This window comes from Sinohyriopsis cumingii, chromosome 8 (assembly GCF_028554795.1).
Source record: "Sinohyriopsis cumingii isolate HCF-2022 chromosome 8, ASM2855479v2, whole genome shotgun sequence".
Taxonomy (NCBI): Eukaryota; Metazoa; Mollusca; class Bivalvia; order Unionida; family Unionidae; genus Sinohyriopsis; species Sinohyriopsis cumingii.
In genome coordinates this window covers 74,267,377-74,287,083 of record NC_142968.1, presented here as the reverse complement: position 1 = coordinate 74,287,083, position 19,707 = coordinate 74,267,377, and the positions used below count along the sequence as shown (strand labels likewise).

Below are 19,707 nucleotides of genomic sequence, written 5' to 3'. Positions count from 1 at the left end.
AACACCGGGGCCACCGAACGAAAGGCCGATTTCAGCATGTCTCCTAAACCGTGTCCTCGCTGTCGAGCAACCCCTCGGTACACTGGATACATAACTTACTTACGAGTCGTGAGAGAACCGTTTTCGAAAATGGAGTTTCACCGTGACTTTTCCTTTGGTGAATGAAATATTTTGTCCCAAATCTCCTTTTATAGTAATGTTGACCGTATCCAAATACGACTTGCTGACTGGCAAATAGTGAGGATGGACAAATTCGCGGTGGACGTGGTAAGTGTTTCCACCTTCCTCGTCAGCGTTCGTGGCAGAATCCACTTTGAAAGGAGTGACACGCAGTAACGGTACGGAGGTGTGTCCCACCAGGTTATACTCCACCACATCGGAATACACGAACATCAAATTCAGTCCTTGATTCAGTTCTACTGGGGTACAAAAGAACTTGCTAAAAGACTCGTTGTCGTAAATCACTGCTAGCTCACCTTTTTGCTCATATTTCTTTCTCATCTCCATGTCTCCGCCCAACATGTCAAACAATTCAAGACAAAATAAGAAAGACATCATTTTACGCCCCTCAGGAAATTTCATCAGGAAGCGACGAGCTGTTTTGTGGTACTCCAGGGTGACGACACCTTTTTTGACATCCTCCAAAGCTTTCAGAAACACACCATTAAACCTGGTGGCTATGGTGCTGACCAAATGTTGACCACTAAAACAATAGCCTGGGGGAATGAACAAGTGATAGGTGGTGTACATTTGATTTTTTGTGCCAGGGGTTTTCTTGTCATATTTGCCATGGCTATCCATCCACTGTTGCAATTGTTCGTCATAAACTTCCACATCAAATTTATTTTGATTGGGAAGGACATTGAGGACTTGGGTCGGGTGAATCATTTATACTAAAGCCACTTCCCAATGGGCTTCGTGATCTAAGGGGATGGCTTGAGGTAATTTGGCCGTGTAACAGCACAACGTGTTGTGGGGAAACACTTCCATGGAACTGTCACTGGGTAAGGTTAAGTAAAATTGGTTTTGGTGACTCATAATTCCAGAGTTCTGTGGCTGTCCGAGGGGTTAGTGGACGTCAGAGGCGTGTCTCCGCCCAAAATGGGGTTCTGATTGCTATTGGAGTGGTGACTGGCACTAGCACTGGACACAAGGTTCCCGTGGTTCCCGTTGGAAGAGATTTTCAGGGAGGGATTGGGAAGCAGGTAACCGATGCAACTGCTCAATAAAATGGTCCACAATTGTTTGTCTCCTTGTTGCAAACTCAAATTGGCGATGGCTGCCCCGATGACACAATACACCACGAAGATTTGGCAGAAAAAGACGATTTGCGTTTTAGGCACACGTTCTCCACACCACACCCACAAGGGTTGTTTTTGTAAATCTTGCACAGAAGATCTAGGTGAAGGAGGAGTGGTCGACGTAGCTGCGTCTGTGTGAAAAGGCATGATGGTCACTTCTTTTTATAGTCGATGACTTGCGAAGCGTCGATCCAAGAATCAAAACTGGGTGGATATCCTTTCCAACGTACTTTGACTTCTTTGACACGTCGTTTGCCCACTTTACGGATTCTGCGTTCGAGAATGCTTTCGATGTCGTACACGTCGTCTTCTTTTTTGGTGACACGTTGTAACTCGGGCAAATAAAACGTTCCTTTGAGCACTTCTCCGTTCATGTCTTCCAATTTATAGACGGCAGGATGACGGCCATGCACTCGTCCAGTGACGCGAAACAATTCGGTCGTCCAGTTAGGTAAGTAACCTTTCTCAAAAGTGCGTTTGGTTTTGCCAATGCGCACCCAATCTCCTACGGCCAACACTCCACTTTTCTTGGGGACAGCCCTCGTCGGGGACGTACCAAACAGACGCTCGAACACCAGCACTTCGTTGTCGGGAGTCACGTCTTGCGGGGCACGTCCGATGCATCGATGGTAAGATTGGTTGTACGCTTGCACCAGGTGCGGTAAGATGTCGATGTACTTCAGAGTGTGGTGATGCGTAAAATATTTCCACATGCGTTCTTTCAATGTGCGTTGAAAACGTTCCACGATGCTGGCTGAATGTCACGTTTCTTTAATTCTTTTTGGAAAGCTTGGTTCAGAAATTCGGTGCCTTTGTCCGTTTGCCATCGAAGAGGGTGACGACCGCTTTGTTTCAACACTCGTTGCAGGGCTCGCACTAACTCGCTGCTCGATTTGGAAGTCAAGGGCACGACCCAGGCAAATTTGGAAAAGACGTCGATGACACAAAACAAATATTTGTAGCCACGATTGTAGCTGGCCAAATGAGAGACATCGGCTAAATCGGCTTGCCATTGATGATCGATGCCTTCCACTTGGGTGCGACTTCTGGCAAACTTGCGTCGAATGGGTTTGTGTAAAGTGTAGGTAGCTTGTTCTTGTAACCATCGTTGCACTTGAGGTAAACGGAGACTTTTCAGTCGAGTTTTGGCAGCACGATACAATTTTTGAACTCCTGCGTAACCTGCAGGATGGGAGGGATCGTAGTAAATGCTGGCTAAGATTTTTTCCATTTTTTGTGTGTTAATAAGTCACCCACTCTTCGGTGATGTTATTTGGGTGGGTCGAAAGGGTTGTGTGGAAACGGATTTACGTGTCCGATGGGCTACGGGAGTAGAAGTCGAAGGTAGTGGTGGAGGTGGCAATGGAATGGCTTTGGTCTTCTTTTCTTTTTTCACTTCTGGTTTCCCTTCTTTCTTTTTCACTTCTGTCGAAGGAGGCGTGGACATCATCTTTTTAACCCAAGCTTTCATTTCTTCTCGTTGGGGTGTGGGGGATGGGGTCAACAAGGATGCTGCAATCTTACTCGAAATGGGAGCTGCTGACGGTGTTTGAAACACTTCTCGCATCTCCTCTTCCTCAGGTCTTTGTGGGGTAGCATCTCTGGTGACCCCTGCGGATGGTAGTAGTGGTGGTGCTGGTGGTGGTGGTGGTGGTGGCGGTAGTGATGATGGTGCTGGACTTTTCATCAAGGTCTTAAAATCTTTCGAGTGGGTAGAGCTGTTTCGTCTAAAGCTTTCTGGTGAAAGAGTTGCAGTCGTTGCAAGAGTTGACCGTACTTTGGCGATTTTTCTGTTTCGGACAAATCTTGGCGATCCATCAAGGACTGCGATTCGTGTTGTAACTGGGACATCTCGCTCAAATTGGGATTGGGAGGTAAATGCGGGGTGCGTTGTTCTTGCAACCGATGGTATTCCATCCATCGTTTGTAAGGCACTAAAGATAGTTTTCGTCCTTCCATGGGGTTGTCAGGGGTCGATTCTGAGATCTTGGGACTTCCGAGGGCCTTTTTATCTTGCTCCCACCAGTCCCCCCAGCATGGTTCCCAAGACTCCTTTCAGTATGGGGCCTAACAAGAGAGGCAAAATGCCTCCACGTTGGACCAACATCTTCTTCTTTTGACGAATGGGAATTTTCTTTTGAACCATTTGGCGAAGAACGTAACGATGTTTGCTTAAGCATTGTTTCTGGTGTTTGGACAAAGGGATCGTGCCTTTCAAGACGTTCAAACAACATTCGCACACGGTATCGATGACCTCTTTGGAGGCCGATTGAATGAGTTTTTTTCGTAGAGGTGGAGAAGCTTTGGACAGGACAGATAACATGTCCCCATGTTTGACAAAACGTGGTGGCAGTACTTTCCTTTTTTTTCCTTGGGGTTTTCTAGAGGGTGACATCTTTGAGTCTTCAGGAGCACCAAAAACTCTGATACCCCGACTTGGTCACACGCCTTTTTTATACTGAAACGCGTCGCCACTGATTGTCTTTACGTCGTATCAGTTTGAGGACAGGCATGACACGTCGTGCAGGGGTACGTAACGGACTAAATCGAGCCAGTTCTTGCTTGGACAAATCCAGTAAACTTTGTAACATGCCCGATCTTTCTTGGACTTTGATTTTGGGAGAAGGTACTTTGTGAGCAGCAGCCACTGCTACTAAATTGGAGGGTCCTGCCACTGGGGAAGTTCTTTTGGGGGTCATCAACGGAGACGTTCTTGGTGTGATCAACGTCTCCAAGTACTCTTCAGTTCTGGGTGTCATTAACTTAGAAGTGGATGAACGTGAGGCTGCCGGAGACGCAATCACCGCCGTGACCGGTCGTGGTTTGCGAATGTAAGGTTGCGTCCTGGCCGAAGTGCCTCTCTTGCGACTAGTTTTCTTCTGTGGACTTTTCTTTTTCTGGGGACTTTTTCTCTGTTTCTTTTTCTGGGGCTTCTTTTCTTTTTCCGGGGTGGTGGTGTCTGGTCAGAGGAGGGTCCCGCCACTGGAGAAGTTTTTCTTCTTGGGGACCTGGTCTTTTTCTTCTTGGAGCTTCGTTGGACTTTTTTCTTGGGTATACCTTTGGGGGCATTAGGATCCCATCTTAAGAGAGAGCGAATGATGACCCCTCCTAGAGTACCGCTCCCTCCAGGTTTCAAAATGATTTGTTTTTTGGTTTGAGTTTCGATGCGGGGATCGGCCAGTTGGACCAAAGCGACTTTGTTTCGATCGAAAAAGCGTTTGGTTTGATGAGGAATCTGAATGATTCCTTGGAGTATTTGACGTGCCGTCACCGTGAACCATTGTAAGACTTCTTTGAGACTAGCTTCTAAGACAAGAGCTCGTGTTTGTGGATTTTTTTCTCGACTGATGCCATACAAGGCACGAATCAATTTGACGGGAAGATGCGACTGAAAGGACGTCATGTTCACACTGTGTAAGACAGACGAAAAAGGGTCTGAGGTTTTTATAGATTTTTGATGGGGAGTGAAACGAAGTCGAGGACGGAGACGTGTACAGGACAGGTCCTCCGTCTTGGCACCAGTGGTGAAACAAGTGGGTACGAAATCGCAAATCCTCGGGGGTGGTAAGTTTCAAATCGACGAGTAAATAGGCGTGTGGCGTTTGAGCGGCATCGTCGTACGCCTGAGTCAGACAAGGCGTTCCTAACTGTTTGGCTAAGACTTGCACTTGCGATTTATCTCGAGGGCTTTTAAACAAGACCACGTAATGCGCATTGAGACTGATGGTGCGATGGGCTTTACTTTGTTGAAACAAATTTTGGGTGATGTAAACGACACTGGCATTACGGTGATGCCCTTTGCGCGTGAACCACAGTTTAATTTCTTCTTCGTCTTCTCCTAACATGTCGTCAAAAATGACCAAATGGGTTTGACGGGAGTCAGAGACGATGCCGTCGTCTTCTTTAGGAATGCCTTCCACAAACACGATGGAATCGCCTTGACTTTCTCGCAAGAGGCTGTACGCCGATTGCCACTCTTTGTAACACCACACGATCCGTTGAGGTGGTCGATCGATCAAATGATGTTTATGTTCGATCAAACGTTTAACGAATTCGGTTTTGCCTGAACCGCTAGGTCCGGCAATGAGCATGTTAAAGGGATGGCGAAGATACAAAGCCTCCCAACTGGCACGATCTAAGTGTTCGTCGATGACTTTGACAGTATAGAAAGAGGGAGCAGAGACAGCAGAGGTAGCCATAGTGTGAGAAATGTCACTTGTGACACGAAAACAAACAAGACAAGAGTTTATATACTTTTTCAGAACACGTTTATTGAATGTTTCAAACATGAATACGAAAGATAAAAATACATAAAAGCCAAAGGCTTAAGTACAAGAATAAAAGGCACATGATAACCATTAACGTGGAATAAACACAAGTGTCTGTACAACAACATGTTTTGGGTAATGTTCTAACGAGTTCTATAGTAGGGGGTAAGGTCACACAAGTGTCCTCCCGAAAGGGTCTTTCAGGCCTGTCCTGGGTGACGGGTTCTTCTGGCACCGTCACTAACACAGGTTGAAAAGTAACTTTTTTCCTTGAACAACTCTCGTGCATACTGGGCCACTTCTTGGGTCCAAGCCTCAAAATCCCATTCTTTCCAGGCACGGACATCTGTCCAATGGGGATGTAAGTCGCAAGCTACACACACATCGTCATACACGTCTTGGGTAGCTAAAAGTTGACGAATCTTTTTGCCTGTTGAGGTCGAGAAGTATCCAGATGAAAACGCAAGGCTTTGAGCAAAAGGAGTTTTTCGTGACCATTTAAGGCCATGGGGGTATGGTAAGTACTGATCGTAAAGAGTCCACAAGGAATCGGCTGGTAAACGAAATCCCAGAAAACAAGTCACTAAGACACACACCACTTGTCGTCCCAAATTGAATGGATACAGTTCTTGTAATAATCGATGGTAATGATCCACGGTTTGAATATGGTCATTGAGTTCCTTCCACGGAATCTGTTCAATGACATGTGACATAAGTCGTAGCATGGCAGCCTGTTTTTAATTCTCTTTTTTGGGATGCAATACACGTACTTTCTAGCCAGAGATCTTCGTTCTCCAGTAGGGAATTTAAATGTTACATACTGTAACCGAAACGTCAGAGTTCGTTTAGAAGTTTCGTCTTCCGCTAAGCAGATTCCACGTAACAAATGTTGGTAATCCTTTAACTCATCTTCCTCAATACGTTGCAGTAAGTGAATGTCGAAGTAACCAAAATTATGAACATGTACATCATTGGCGACCTCAAAGTTTTGAACAATGTCTGACCACTGAAACAATTTCTGACGAATCAGTTTTCTTATACCATTCAGGTACCAGTGGTTCAAACACCGGTGACGTAACGGATGCAATTGTTCTTTACGTTTCACTTGTATTTTGACCAGCTCTCGGTAAATGCGTTCTCTCAACTCCACAGGCAAAGCACGAATGTTCTCTTGTAAAGTATCCATGAATAGGTCAGTCCGTACATTTCACAATCTTCTCCGAGAGCAAAAGTAATCCACATAGTGAGTAATTTCTGACCACTGCCATTCAGGGTAACGTCCAAGAATGTCACTGAACTCTTTTGATGTAAACGGTCTAGAGTAATATAATAGGAGGAATGCACCCATGACCCAAACAAATCTAACACACTGGTTGACTTTTTTCACTTTCCTCTTGTGAATTTCTCGGCACAAAAGTTCTACAGTGACCCATTGAGATTTCACTCTGGCAAACCCCTGCCAAACTTCTTTGTAAATCTTCTCTTGCAGTTCTTTAGGTAATGATTCAATATCGTTTTTGAAATGCAGTTTAAATACTGGTCTCGGTGATGTCCAACATTTGACTCCTAACCAATCTGGTTTCTTCTTCGTCAACGACATGTTAAGTTCCTTTAATGTCTCGGTCCCACTAAGGGTAAGTAATGACAATTCGGTGACCATCGAGCATGTTCTACTTAGGCCGAATCTTGCGGTTCCCAGTGGTGAAGTGACACACCGCAACTGAAGCACTTGACTTTATCTCCTTCGCCCAAGTAAAAAAATCAGGCTCTGGCTAATTCTTCGGGGGTCGGTCCTCCCAGATACTTAGGCCATTTTCCTTTGAACGATTGAAGACGATTTTCAAAGTCGCAGTATTCCGACAAACGCACAGGAAACGAATATTCGTCTTTCACAGGTTCGTTTCGATGAAGGTTGAGTGACATGGGCAGGAGTTTGCTCAGGGCTGGATGACATCCGTAGGGGGGTAGACGTGAAGGTGAACATTCGCCTTTAAAACGAAACCCAGTAAAATGTCCAAGAGGACGAGCGGCATCACTTTCGCATCCCTCAGGTTTGACACGCACAGCATCCCTTTCCATGATAGGGGTAGTGACACTAAAGTTCCCATGATGCTTTACGGCATCGCTAAGGACACAACGTACAGCATCGTACCCATCGCAAGGCTCACAATCGCATTCCACTTCAGAAGCCTCACACTTGAATTGTGCCTTTCTAAACAACTTGTTTTGTGTTTCTCTGAAAGTATTCATCTTGTTCGCTCGGTCTTGGTAGTCCCAATGAACTATCGATCTTGCCTAGGGTTCCCTTTTATATACAGATCAATACCGACGTGTCCATACGGTAAGGTGAAATGATTGGGAAGTCGCACTCGCTTCTGGTACACGATTTGATAGACTTTTTCCAAGGGCCGACTGACGATGTGGTGAGTGGGTAAACGTACAATCTTGTTGGGTTGATAGGTGGTCACTTTAAAGTTTCCATCCTCTCCCGATTGCAAGGCTTCTTTCAATACCCCAAAGTTGACCACTCGACTGGTACGATAATTCAGAGTCAGTCCTTTCACTTTGCACTCCGTGTGCACTTCTCCTTGTTTGTCCCGGTATTCGTAGCCGTAATTTTTGGGACCGCCACTCGCGAAACTTAGAATCTTGTCGTCGGGATGCTCGTCTGTCCAGGCTCCTAAACGGTCTCCTTCGATGTCAGGGTGCTGTTGACTCGGGTGATGGATGTAAATGCAACTGTCCGTGTCAAAGAACAGGACGCGTTCCCCTAACAGTTCTAAAGCTTCGTACAATTTTAAACGAGCATGAGCTGTCACGTAAGCCGCAATGATGACATTTCCAAAAGGGTCGTCTTGTACAAAGTCCAGATCTTCTTCGTAATTGATCAAGATCAAATCCTCTCGAACGACGTCCACGTGTTTCATGTATTTGGTTTTGTCGTGAATCATCTGGAAGTAGCGGGAAGGTTCTGTCAAATATTCCGTCTTGGGTAAACACGGTCGTTGTGCCATTTTTCCCCACAAGCAATTTAACATCACTTTGGCAAACGATCGCCTGCCTTCGTTTTTCTCGATGTGGTCTAAAGTGATGCCTTCTTGTTCATAGTATTTCTCTTTGAATTGTATTTGGTCTTCGGGAGTGTGACACCAGGACGGATAGCCGCTGGCTTCTTGTTTCAGTTTCAAAAAGGCATCCACGTAGTCGGCGAAAATGCCTTTCTGACTAGGGTCACCCTTGTGGTATTATTGTGTCTTGGTAAAGTGGCAAATTTCGTACACTTCTAACAGTTGGTATCCCATGTCCAGAGCTTTGAACAATTCTACGCTGACCCAGGTTCCCGTCAAAGCACGTTCTTCCTGGGTGTGATGGCAAGGCTGGTCTTGGTTGCACGTTTCGGCACAAGTACGGCACAAGGGAAACATCAGTTTGCCTTGACAATGGTGAGGTAAGACGGGATGGTATAGGTTCGTGGGAGGCAAAACTTTGCACTTGATCAAGCCATCCTATTGTCGAATGTTTTTCAGGTCGATGTCTTCCGTCAGAAATTGTGGGTGCCCTACAGGAAAGCGACAATATTTGCACACGTAGGGATACAGCGAACACACGTCCAAGTATTTGATTTCTTCTCCTTTCTCTTCGTCGGCTTGGTACAGCAAACAGGTGGCATTGGCCCTTCCTCCGTACAAACTATCCCTCGGGTTCAGCGGGTCCATGAACTGGTAACTTTCCACGCGGCGTTTAAACTCGGGATCGGTTTTCATACGGCGATCGTACTCGTGTTCCCACATTTCCACCACTTGGTATCCTTGCTGTTCCAACTTTAGGGGTCGCTGACAAGTGTCCTGGTACAAGTCTTCCATGGTTCGTTGTAAAAACTGATTTTTAGTGCTACGGTCAGGGTAACAGACGGGACATCCGTGAAATAAGCAACCGTTAAACTCGTACACGATCTTGGGGTTTTCTAAGTCCCAGCCATCGACCGAATACGTTCCGATGGTCTTTTCGCCCCCTCCGTTGCGGGCATGCTGAATCCACTTGTCTTCCTTGTCGCACAAGTAATATAACCAACGTAGGGCTTTGACCGAGTATTGACGTTTGACAAAGTGGGTCGTTTGAGGGCTGATGACAGCCACGGTGTTTTCAGGCATGAATCGTTGTCGATACACTAAGGAACACACTTTGGCAATGGTGCAAGCTTCTTTCAAAGGATCGACCCCTCCGTGTTCCATGAACAGTTCTCGAAATTTTCCACAGCAACGCCGTAAAATGTCCACGTCGGAACGACAATACTTTAGCATTTCTTCTTGAAAGTCGAAAGGGTCCGAGGCGTGAGCCTGGTACCAAGCGTAGAAAGCTTCTCGTTGTTCGGTACGCATGTTGTCGGGGTCGTAATAGTGAGCCTCAGGTAAATGGGGTAGAACGGCATGTTGATTGGCTTCCGTATTGAAAAAGTGTGGAAAGTACCCTTTAGCCATTTCTGTCATTCCAAACGTTTTAGGCATTCGACTCAAAGGCATGGCCAAATAGCTCATCGAATCTTTAAACTGCATTTGTCCCACTTGCATGAAAATGATTTTGGCTCCGTTCAAAGTGACTTTAGGACGCTCGGTGCCATGTTCCGTATAGTATCTCAAAAGAAACTGTCCATCGTATCCGGAGAAATTGTGAGCCATCACCGTGGCATGACGATGACAATCTCCGTAACGTTCGATGTCCTCTTGGCTCCACGTCTTGTCGATGGGGTCTAAGACCCATCGAGCGAAATCGGCTAACGTGTTCGGTCCCCGAAAGATTTTTTCACGTCCTCCAGGAATCTTACTGCAGTGAGGGCAATGGCTGAAGATAGGTTCTTGAATGCACTTCTCGCACGCTCGATGATCCACGCAGAAATTAGGAATGTGAATGCCAGTCTCTTGCATGCATTCGAAATCGAAAAAGATGAAATTGCTTTTCTTCTTGTGACCGTCCTCTTTCTCTGGTGGAGGTTGGTATTTTTGCACGTAGCATTGGTGTTCCAAGTCCACGATGTGGTGACAAATGTGACATTTTTTCTTTCCTCGACATACGTGTGCCTTAGCAGCATTGGTACATATGCCTTGTCCACACGTAGGGCACAATCTCAGGAGTTGACAAGCACATTTCTGCTGTGAACCTTGCGTCTTCAGATGTTGTTGGTAACAGGTAGGGCTGACAAACGTGCGCAGACAAGTTGAACAAGGCACTGGCCCTTCGCTCAGACAGGGTGGAGAGGTCAAACATCCTGGGCATTTCAATCCACAATGTTTGTGTTGCTCTCGATTGTTATAACCATAATCACATTTCTCACAATAATAAACATATCCCAGGAATCCGGTGATGGTGGTAATGGTATCGAAATGGTCATCGTGATAATAAACATGAATGTATTTTCCGTCCTTAAAATCTTGGCATCGAAACAACAGAGGTCCGCGCACTTCTTGAGGGTGCACTTTCAAAGTGTAGCGTGGAGCTAGGGCATCTTGCAATTTTTATTTCTCAGGAATGCCACAGGGTGTGTCTTTGGACAGGCCAGCTTGTTGCAACAGGTGTTCTGCTTCGTTTCGTTGTTTGGCTCGGTCCGATTGTCGAATAGTTTTCCAGGCTCTTTTCCATTCTGCCGTGTCGTTCTTGTTGGCATAGGTTCGTCCCACCACGATGGCTCGAGCTAAACACATCTGGTCTTGAGGATTGTGAATTTGGACAACGCTACGCTTAACGCTGCGAAGCTCGTTCACCAATAACATCTTTTTGCGTCCGGTCCCTTGAGGAGGAGAGACGTGGGCCATTTTCAGTGTGGCTTTACCATCGCTGATGTCAAACTGATCATTAGATTGTTGTACGTGTTGAATCTTGTCCATGACTTTGGAAGCAGTCAATTCTGCGGGTCTGCTAAACTCGATCCAAACAGGGGATTTCAAACCGTCGTGATCTATGGATAGTGTCAAGCGATCGTCTTCTTTGAGTTGACATTGTCGCTTGAGTGCGGTGAGCAAAGAATCCCACACCCCAGTGATGAACCCTTCTGCTTTCTCCAACGGTACGTCGGACTTGAAATCTTTAAACTTCACTGTGTAGGTGTACGCGGTGGTTCCAAATTTTCTAGAGGAGCGCTTTTCCGTCTCTCGAATGGAATAGTACTTTTCAGGGTTGACTAAGGGTTGTGAACTTGGTTTAGAGGGTTCGGATTCTGGTTCACTCATGTCCTCTTCAAAATCACTGGCATGAATTTGTGCCAAGACTTCAGCTCTGGTACGAGGCGATAGATCACGTTTCTGCCTCTTACTCTCTTCTTCTTTCTTCTCGAATGAATGGGATCGTTTCATCTTGAGTGCAAAACGTCAAATGACTCAAGTTTAAACACCATAGACTAATTTATAGTCATGGCAGACCAGCGTATATAAAAGGGTGTGTGTCTTGTCCTTTCACTATTCATTTCACTCTCAAACCGAGCACAACGATGGAAGAGACTACCCAGATGGAACGTTTCATCAGAGCTTTGCGAGGGGTCATTAGAAAATTCTCTTCAGACCAGCCGACGGACTACTCTCCTTCCTTTCGAGATAAAAGTCAAGATACTTGCTATATTTGTCAGAAGACAGGGCATTGGTCTTCAGAGTGTCCAGACCGTCAAAAAAGAAAAAAAAAAACAGGGACTAAAAAAGACAAAAGTCAAGATACCTGTTATTATTGCAAAGAAAAAGGACACTGGTCTCCAGATTGCCCAAAAAAGAAACAAGAGGAGTCAGAAGAAAAGAGGAATTCATCAGAAGAAGAGAGGGATTCTTCAGAGGAAGAAAGGGATTCTTCTGAGGAAGAAAGAAGACAGGTGAAGAAAAAGAAACAGGAGAAGAAAAGAAGAAGGGAAGAAAGTGAGGAGGAAGAAGAGGAAAAGAGTGTGACGGTGAAGAAATTTAAAAAACAGAGAGACTAAACAAGGAGAAAGAAGAAGTCAATGAACTTTATATTAAAGTGTTGTGTTGTGAATTGTGAATTGGATTGTAAGAATGGATAAAAGAATAAATTAATGATATAAGGTAAGTGTCTTTGAGTTTTGATTTTAAAATAAGAAGCTACACTCACGCACTCATACACAGACACGTACTATAGGGGGGTACAATGGGTTGGGTTTTTTTTTTTTTTTTTGAGTTATTGGCAAATTGAAATTGTATTTCTTTTCGAGAAATGTGGGTGGCCCTGAAAAGGGCCTTTTTATTTTGGTGTAGGGGTGAGTTCAAGCAATCAACTTTAACTGCCTTAAGCCTTTGCCACGGCCAAGGCCTACTTCTGGACTGCGTAATGTTGATGATGATGACTGGGTTGAAATCACTAAGGGTGGTACGTTAGGCTTAGTCACAGGGTTGACGTGTTTAGCTCTGGAAGGTCGTATTCTCTTCGGTCGTAATAAAGAAGTCTGATACATTTGTTTCAGACTTCTTAACTCCGCTAAAATGTCCAACAGTACCGTGACCGTTTGATTTTCACCCTCTTGTTTCTTTGCTGCTACTTCTTCTTGCTGTTGTTGCTGTTGTTTTTTTCTTACCTCTTCTTCTTGCTGCTGTTGCTGTAGGAGAAAAGCTTGTTCCACTTCCTTTTGTCGTTGTATAAATTTCTCCAATTCTTCTTTCTGTCTCTGTCTAAAATTCTCCACTTGCGGTAATGAAGAAGGTAACGAAGGTTCCGGAACAAATTCTTGCGAGGAGTGAAAATCCACAAAATCCCAATTCACCTCTTCTGAAAGTAAGTCCGGGTTCCCTTGGGCAGTCTCCCCTGCTGGTGCACCCCAATGGATAGTTTTCTGAGTTTCCGTCATGTTGAATCACTGTCGCATAGATTGACTGTACACAAGCACTAGCGAATCTATATAGACCACGTGACGTCACAGACTACTCTCTTCGGATTGGATGCGGACTGACTGAATTTTGTAACGCGTGTTAGGATTGGTGAATGAACTCAATCTGTTTCAATCCTTCCTCTACCTATAAATAAGCGCAGTTCAGTGCATTGATTCACCTGTTCTCGTCGCTTCAAGATGTGGACCACAGTCGAATCATCCACCCTTGTGTCTTCCATGATGTTCAGGACGGACATGCTCATGTATGTCTGATCCAAGTGGACCATTGTACACAGGACAAACACCAGTCTGTGGATACGTAGGATCTACGTAGAAAGACAAGGATGCCTCAAAAGAGTGCTGATTTACGGGCCAACAGTGAGACGCAGCCTAAGGACAAGAAGAAGACCAATGCGGTGCCCTTTATGTTAATGGATACATTAACATAAACCCAAAGGCCCTTTTCAGGGCCACGCATATTTCTCGAAAAGAGAATGACTTTTCAATTGGCTACCCCTTTTTTTTTCAAAAAAATTTAAAAAAAAAAAAAAAATCCCATGTTCAATTCCCTTGAGGCTATAGTGACCCAAGACTTTTTCTTCATGTTCAATTCCCTTGAGGCTATAGTGACCCAAGACTAATTCCTATGTTAAATTCCCTTGAGGCTATATTGACCCACGATTTTTCTCCATGTTAAATTTCCACTGAGGCTATAGTGACCCAGGGGTCTCTGTAATGCTAATTCTCATTGAGGCTCTAGTGACCCTATTTACTACTCACACCTCTTCCGCACTTTAAGCCAAGTCAACGAGCAAGTCACTTGGTCATCCTTCTCCCCAAAGTCCTGAGGCGACGGACGAACGACGAAGCTGCATGTTTGGGTACACTGGCAACTGGCAACTGGCAGCCGCAGCCGCAGCCGCAAATCTGCACATTGGCGGCTCAGGCCATATGGTCTTTATACACTGACACGGATCAGCAGTGGAGTTCAGCAGCCCTTTAAGCGACTGAGCAGCCATTTTTAGGATTCGCACTGCTCACCTCCATGGCATGAAGAATGGGCTAGAAATGGTGCCCTAAAATTGCCTGCTCCATCATACCCTGGCCAGGTAATCGCGGCTGGAGCATACCCTATATCGGCTGTGGAAATACTACAAAGAAAAAGATACATACGTACGTACCTGCATACATCACTCCCTACCTATATTAGTGCGAACTTGCCTGCATGCATGCATGCATCCATCCATACCTGGCCAGGTAATCGCGGCTGGAGCATACCCTATATCGGCTGTGGAAACACTACAAAGAAAAAGATACATACGTACGTACCTACATACATAAATCCCTACCTACATTAGTGCGACCTTGCCTGCATGCCTGCCTGCCTGCAAGCATGCATGCATGCATGCATGCATGCATCCATCCATCCATCCATCCATCCAAACATACATACATACATACATACATACATACTTACATGCATATATATATATATCTATATGCATATATATATATCTATATCTGTATATAAATATATTTATTTTTGAGGTTGTTCTAAAAATAAGAATTGACTTGAATAAAGTGATAACTTCCGGTTTGGAATAAAATTATATGCGATTATATCGTAGTCCTCTTAAAAACAGTTTAAACCTATTAAGGATGTTAGAGATACATTTTAAAATAAAATTGCTGTCCTCTTTCAAATTTAACTTTTTTGAGATTACGTTTTATGGGTATAAAATGAGAATATATAGGTACAGAAGACCATTTTCTCTCCGTTTATTTCATTATTTCATTATTGTAATACTAAACCAAACTTTTCCAACAGATGTGTTTTGCTCACAGAATGATCCACAGCCTTGATAGCGGGCCACGTCATGAAACTGGTTGTATTGGAATAATGGTAAGTACAAATCGAAGCGTACACCCGTAATTGATTTCATGTTCTCACTAAAATTATATCAATTCGTGAACGTCAGTTATACGTACGTACAGATGTATGCATGTATGTATGTATGTATGTGGGTGGGTGGGTAGATACAAGTAGGTAGGATGGAACAGGTAGAATGTTACACATGTAGGTATTCAGGCAGGTAGGTTGGTTGGTTGAAAGGTTTGTAGGTGAATATGCAGGGACACATTTACGCAGTTGCTGACGTATGTATGCACTTATCCATCATGTAAGAATGAGCCTATGTATGACTGTGATAAAAATTGGTTTATTTGAATTTTAATGATATACAGAAACGTCCTTGCTGCATTTCAGCTTGATTGTTCTAATACAATATGTGAAATACTGTTTTATTAATATTATATTATGAACGTATACTGAAATGTAACATATGCCTTGATGTGTAATCGTTTGTTTTTCATTTAACAAATGATCACCTATCTTGTATCTTTGTCTTTGATGTTATGTATTTAGCATACTGTTTTTGTATTGAAAGCTATAGGAATGTAATATTGACCAAATCTAGATATGTTCATATAATGTAAATCATAAAAAACCAATGAGGTCCTTATATTGTATGCTTCTTAATGAAAACATTATAATAAATGCATGTTAACCTGTTTAAGTCATCCAAACTTGTGCACTAAGAAACCTTAAAGTAAAATACAGCCAATTCATGATAATTATATTTCATGCTACCTCTTTTAAAGCGGTGTGTTTTTGTATTTTTATATTTTTTTCGGATTATAATTACATATTATTTTTTTTCATCAAAAACAATGTCATATTCTTGATTTATTAAGCGAGGTAGAAATATAAAATAGCTGACCATAATGAAGGTATTACAATCACGTTTACAGCAATGCCAGGGTATTGCAAATACACCAATTATCAATCAGTGCTTTGAGTGTTGTGATTCACCCATGTGTAACTTATACAAGTGTGGAAACAACTGGACAGGTCAGTATGCCATTTTAAATACATGCATACGTACAGGTCAAGCTGATTTTCATGTTCCTTCTTCGTGTGTACTGCTTGCTCATGCACATGTTTGCGTCAGTCGTTAATGCCGTATTCTGTCACCAAATTAATGTGACTGGTATGCCAACGTAAATCGTAATTAAAGTTACAAATGAGAAGTCTGATAACAATTTTATATTTGTGTTAATTATCTACGTTAAAACCTTTAACAACCCCTATGACTTTGTCCTCAAATCACAAGTACACGCTTGCATTTCAATCGATGCTATGTGGTGAAAAAAAAACCACCATTATTACATGCACTACCTATGCACACAAGTGAGCGTTTCAATCAGGCCAATATTATTCATTATAACTATGCTACATATGTGGAGATTCATTTTGTGTGAGATGAAACTTCTCTTGCAGGAAGAGGATTATTGAGCGCAACTATACTGTGTATAACATATTGACTTTTTTATGTGTAGCGATATTGCATATTGACAGCAGCCTGCGTGTGAGAATATATTGCGGGAAAGGGGCACATATTGATGCGTATGGTATTTCAAAAGAAATGCTTATGAGCATATCTCATGCGGTAATCACAGTATCCAACCAATGGAGTCCACTAGAACCATACAGAATTGTCAAAGAGGCTCAAAACAAGCTTTATGATTGTTCAAACGGGTAGGCGAAGCATTTCAGTAAATTAATCCACTTAAGAAACCGATTAGGGTAGACATTGTCCAGGACAGTGAACAAGATAATGTTTGGGGGCTCTTCGTGGATCCGGATTTTGAGTCACCCATAATATATGATGGTGGTCACATTGCGATGCATTTTAATACCTTGAAACTACGGTTTACTCAGCCGATATGTGTTTGCACATCTGAGTTAAATCTCTCCGTGACGAGTTATTTCCCTTTGACAGATAGTATTATGCGGGTTCCAGATCCAACAGAAGATTCCATAGTAGTGTTCACTAAAAAAGGTTAAATTAAGAAATAAGACGAATCAGTTATATCAGTCATGGGAGAGATTGTTGAACGTATCCGAAGATTGGGGATATTACGTACGGCGATCTCAATATGAGTAAAAATACAATTATTAATGTGAGAGAACCAAAATCAGGTAATGATATGTTAACGAAAAGATACGTAGACAGCACCAACAACATGATCAGAACTGAGATCAATGATCGTTCATTAAACGCTGGTGATACAATGACTGGTTCTCTCAATATGACTAACAATAAAATGACTGGTCTTGGAGAACCGAAATCAAGCGATGACGCTGAAACGAAGAAATATGTAGATGATAGCAACATTCCGATGATGAACTCGAAAATGGCAATCAGTGATAGAATGGCCACTTTTAGATCTGAATACTCTAATCATGTACGAGCGTTTAACATTTTTCGTAGAAACACAAATAGAACCAATAACGAATTTTTTGGGAAATCTAGCGGTTATTGATATTAAAATCTCTGACATAAAACAAATTACCGACAGTGTAGTATATACGGTAGCATATGGACAGTATATACGGTAGCATATGGACAGTATATACGGTAGCATATGGACAGTATATACGGTAGCATATGGACAGTATATACGGTAGCATATGGACAGTATATACGGTAGCATATGGACAAGCAATATAGTCACGAGTCAATAAATCTATTAAAATTGTGTTGAGGTTACTGGTATAAACAGACTATTTGTACTTCGCGTTACAAGATTTACGATATATACCACTATTTCACGGCGTTATCCACTCCTGACTATGTCAGGTTGATCTCCTGAATATATGTTAGTTATGTTGGAGCAACACATTGATGAGGATGAGGATATACTTTTAGTGGACCCCAAAGGAAACATTCTCGGCTTGATTTAGTAATTATGTCTTGAATTAGTTGCTAAAGTACCGCCTACTTAAGTTCAACATTACAGATACGATCAAGAACGTAAATGGCAAACAAAGCTATAATTTATCGTTGACGAATACACAGTAAACGTAATAATATATCGCGTACGTTTAGTTGTTTTTTCAAGAATTACAATGATATCAGTAAGCTCAACTAATTCTGAATTTAGTGTCAACTTTCCAACTGCAATTCCAGGAAAAGAAATAGCGCTAGAACAATTACAGTTCTAAGGACGGCACAACATATATCAAGATATTAAAAGCACTACATTATATACAATCTTAGTTCTAAGGACGGCACAACCTATATCAAGCTATTTACTGCAATATATTACACGCAATCTTAGTTTTAAGGACGGCACAACATATATACAGGGGTCTTCTCTACGTTCTACAGATTTATGTACACCCTCCGCAAATAATCAACCCTGGGAGAGTGCTAAAGATAAAAAACGAAGTAATGATATGATGGGAAGGTATCTTTTTATTTTCTTGAAGTTCGAGCAATTTAACTGAGCCCCCAATGACAGAACGGGTTGTATGCAATATAAGCTAACCAATATTTTGAAAGCCAAAAGTAGCTCACGCAATACGCGTTGCTTATTTGCTTTTTCTTTATCTTAATTATTATCGCTGAAAAATATAGAGAATGCAAGAAACTGACAGATTCAGAAAAATAAGGATAATATTTAATATAAAAAAACAACCAAAAGACATTGTTCATCAATAAATAAAACTATTTCTACGCTTACATGCACTATCTTTATCTGACTTTGTCAAGGATTATATCAGGACGATGTCAAGGATCATATCATCGACGAAGTCATTAAACGTTCAATTCATCTGTCTTACGACCAGAGTGTTTTTTATTTTTACTTCAGGAGTGAAATACTGAAATGTTGATTGTTATTGACAAACCGTATTATGAAAGAGCGTATCCTGTGACCGCAGCTATTTATGCAATATATCCGCTGAATGATGAACCCAGTGTTCATGATATAAAACCAATGCAATTTTCCAATATAAATCATGTAGTCGAAATGGAACATTATACAATCACGATACGTGGAAATGGTTTAACGGATATAGTACTTTAAAAACAAAAACAAATGGGCTGAATAAGTCAAGTATAAATGAGCTAAAATAAATAATGTTGCTGATTTAGGAAATAAATTAAAATTCTCAATAATACTAAAAACAATAACAGGAGAGATTTTGTACGAATAGAATCATAAATCGAAAGGAGCTTCGATTGAAATTATTGATCATAATGAGCATGCGTGGACATCGGCTATAACATTATTTACACGAAATCGGACTGTTAAATTTTATAACATGATATATTTAATTTCATTAACGATATAAGTAAAAGTGATCCTGTACCAGTATGGTTATTTCAGAGTTCCGATGATAGAAAATATGATCAGTTTCTACAACCTAATGGAGATA

At 42.5% G+C, this 19,707-nt stretch overlaps 1 protein-coding gene across 1 annotated transcript in view; it reads left to right on the top strand.

The window, feature by feature from the left end:
• The window catches only part of LOC149793820 (hemicentin-2-like), a 69,604-nt gene that overhangs the window by 38,728 nt on the left and 11,169 nt on the right, over positions 1-19,707 (top strand). The window contains exons 7-8 of the mRNA XM_089966469.1: positions 15,250-15,324; positions 16,233-16,332. Coding sequence (XP_089822595.1) covers positions 15,250-15,324; positions 16,233-16,332 — 175 coding nt within the window. The remainder of the gene's footprint in view (positions 1-15,249; positions 15,325-16,232; positions 16,333-19,707) is intronic.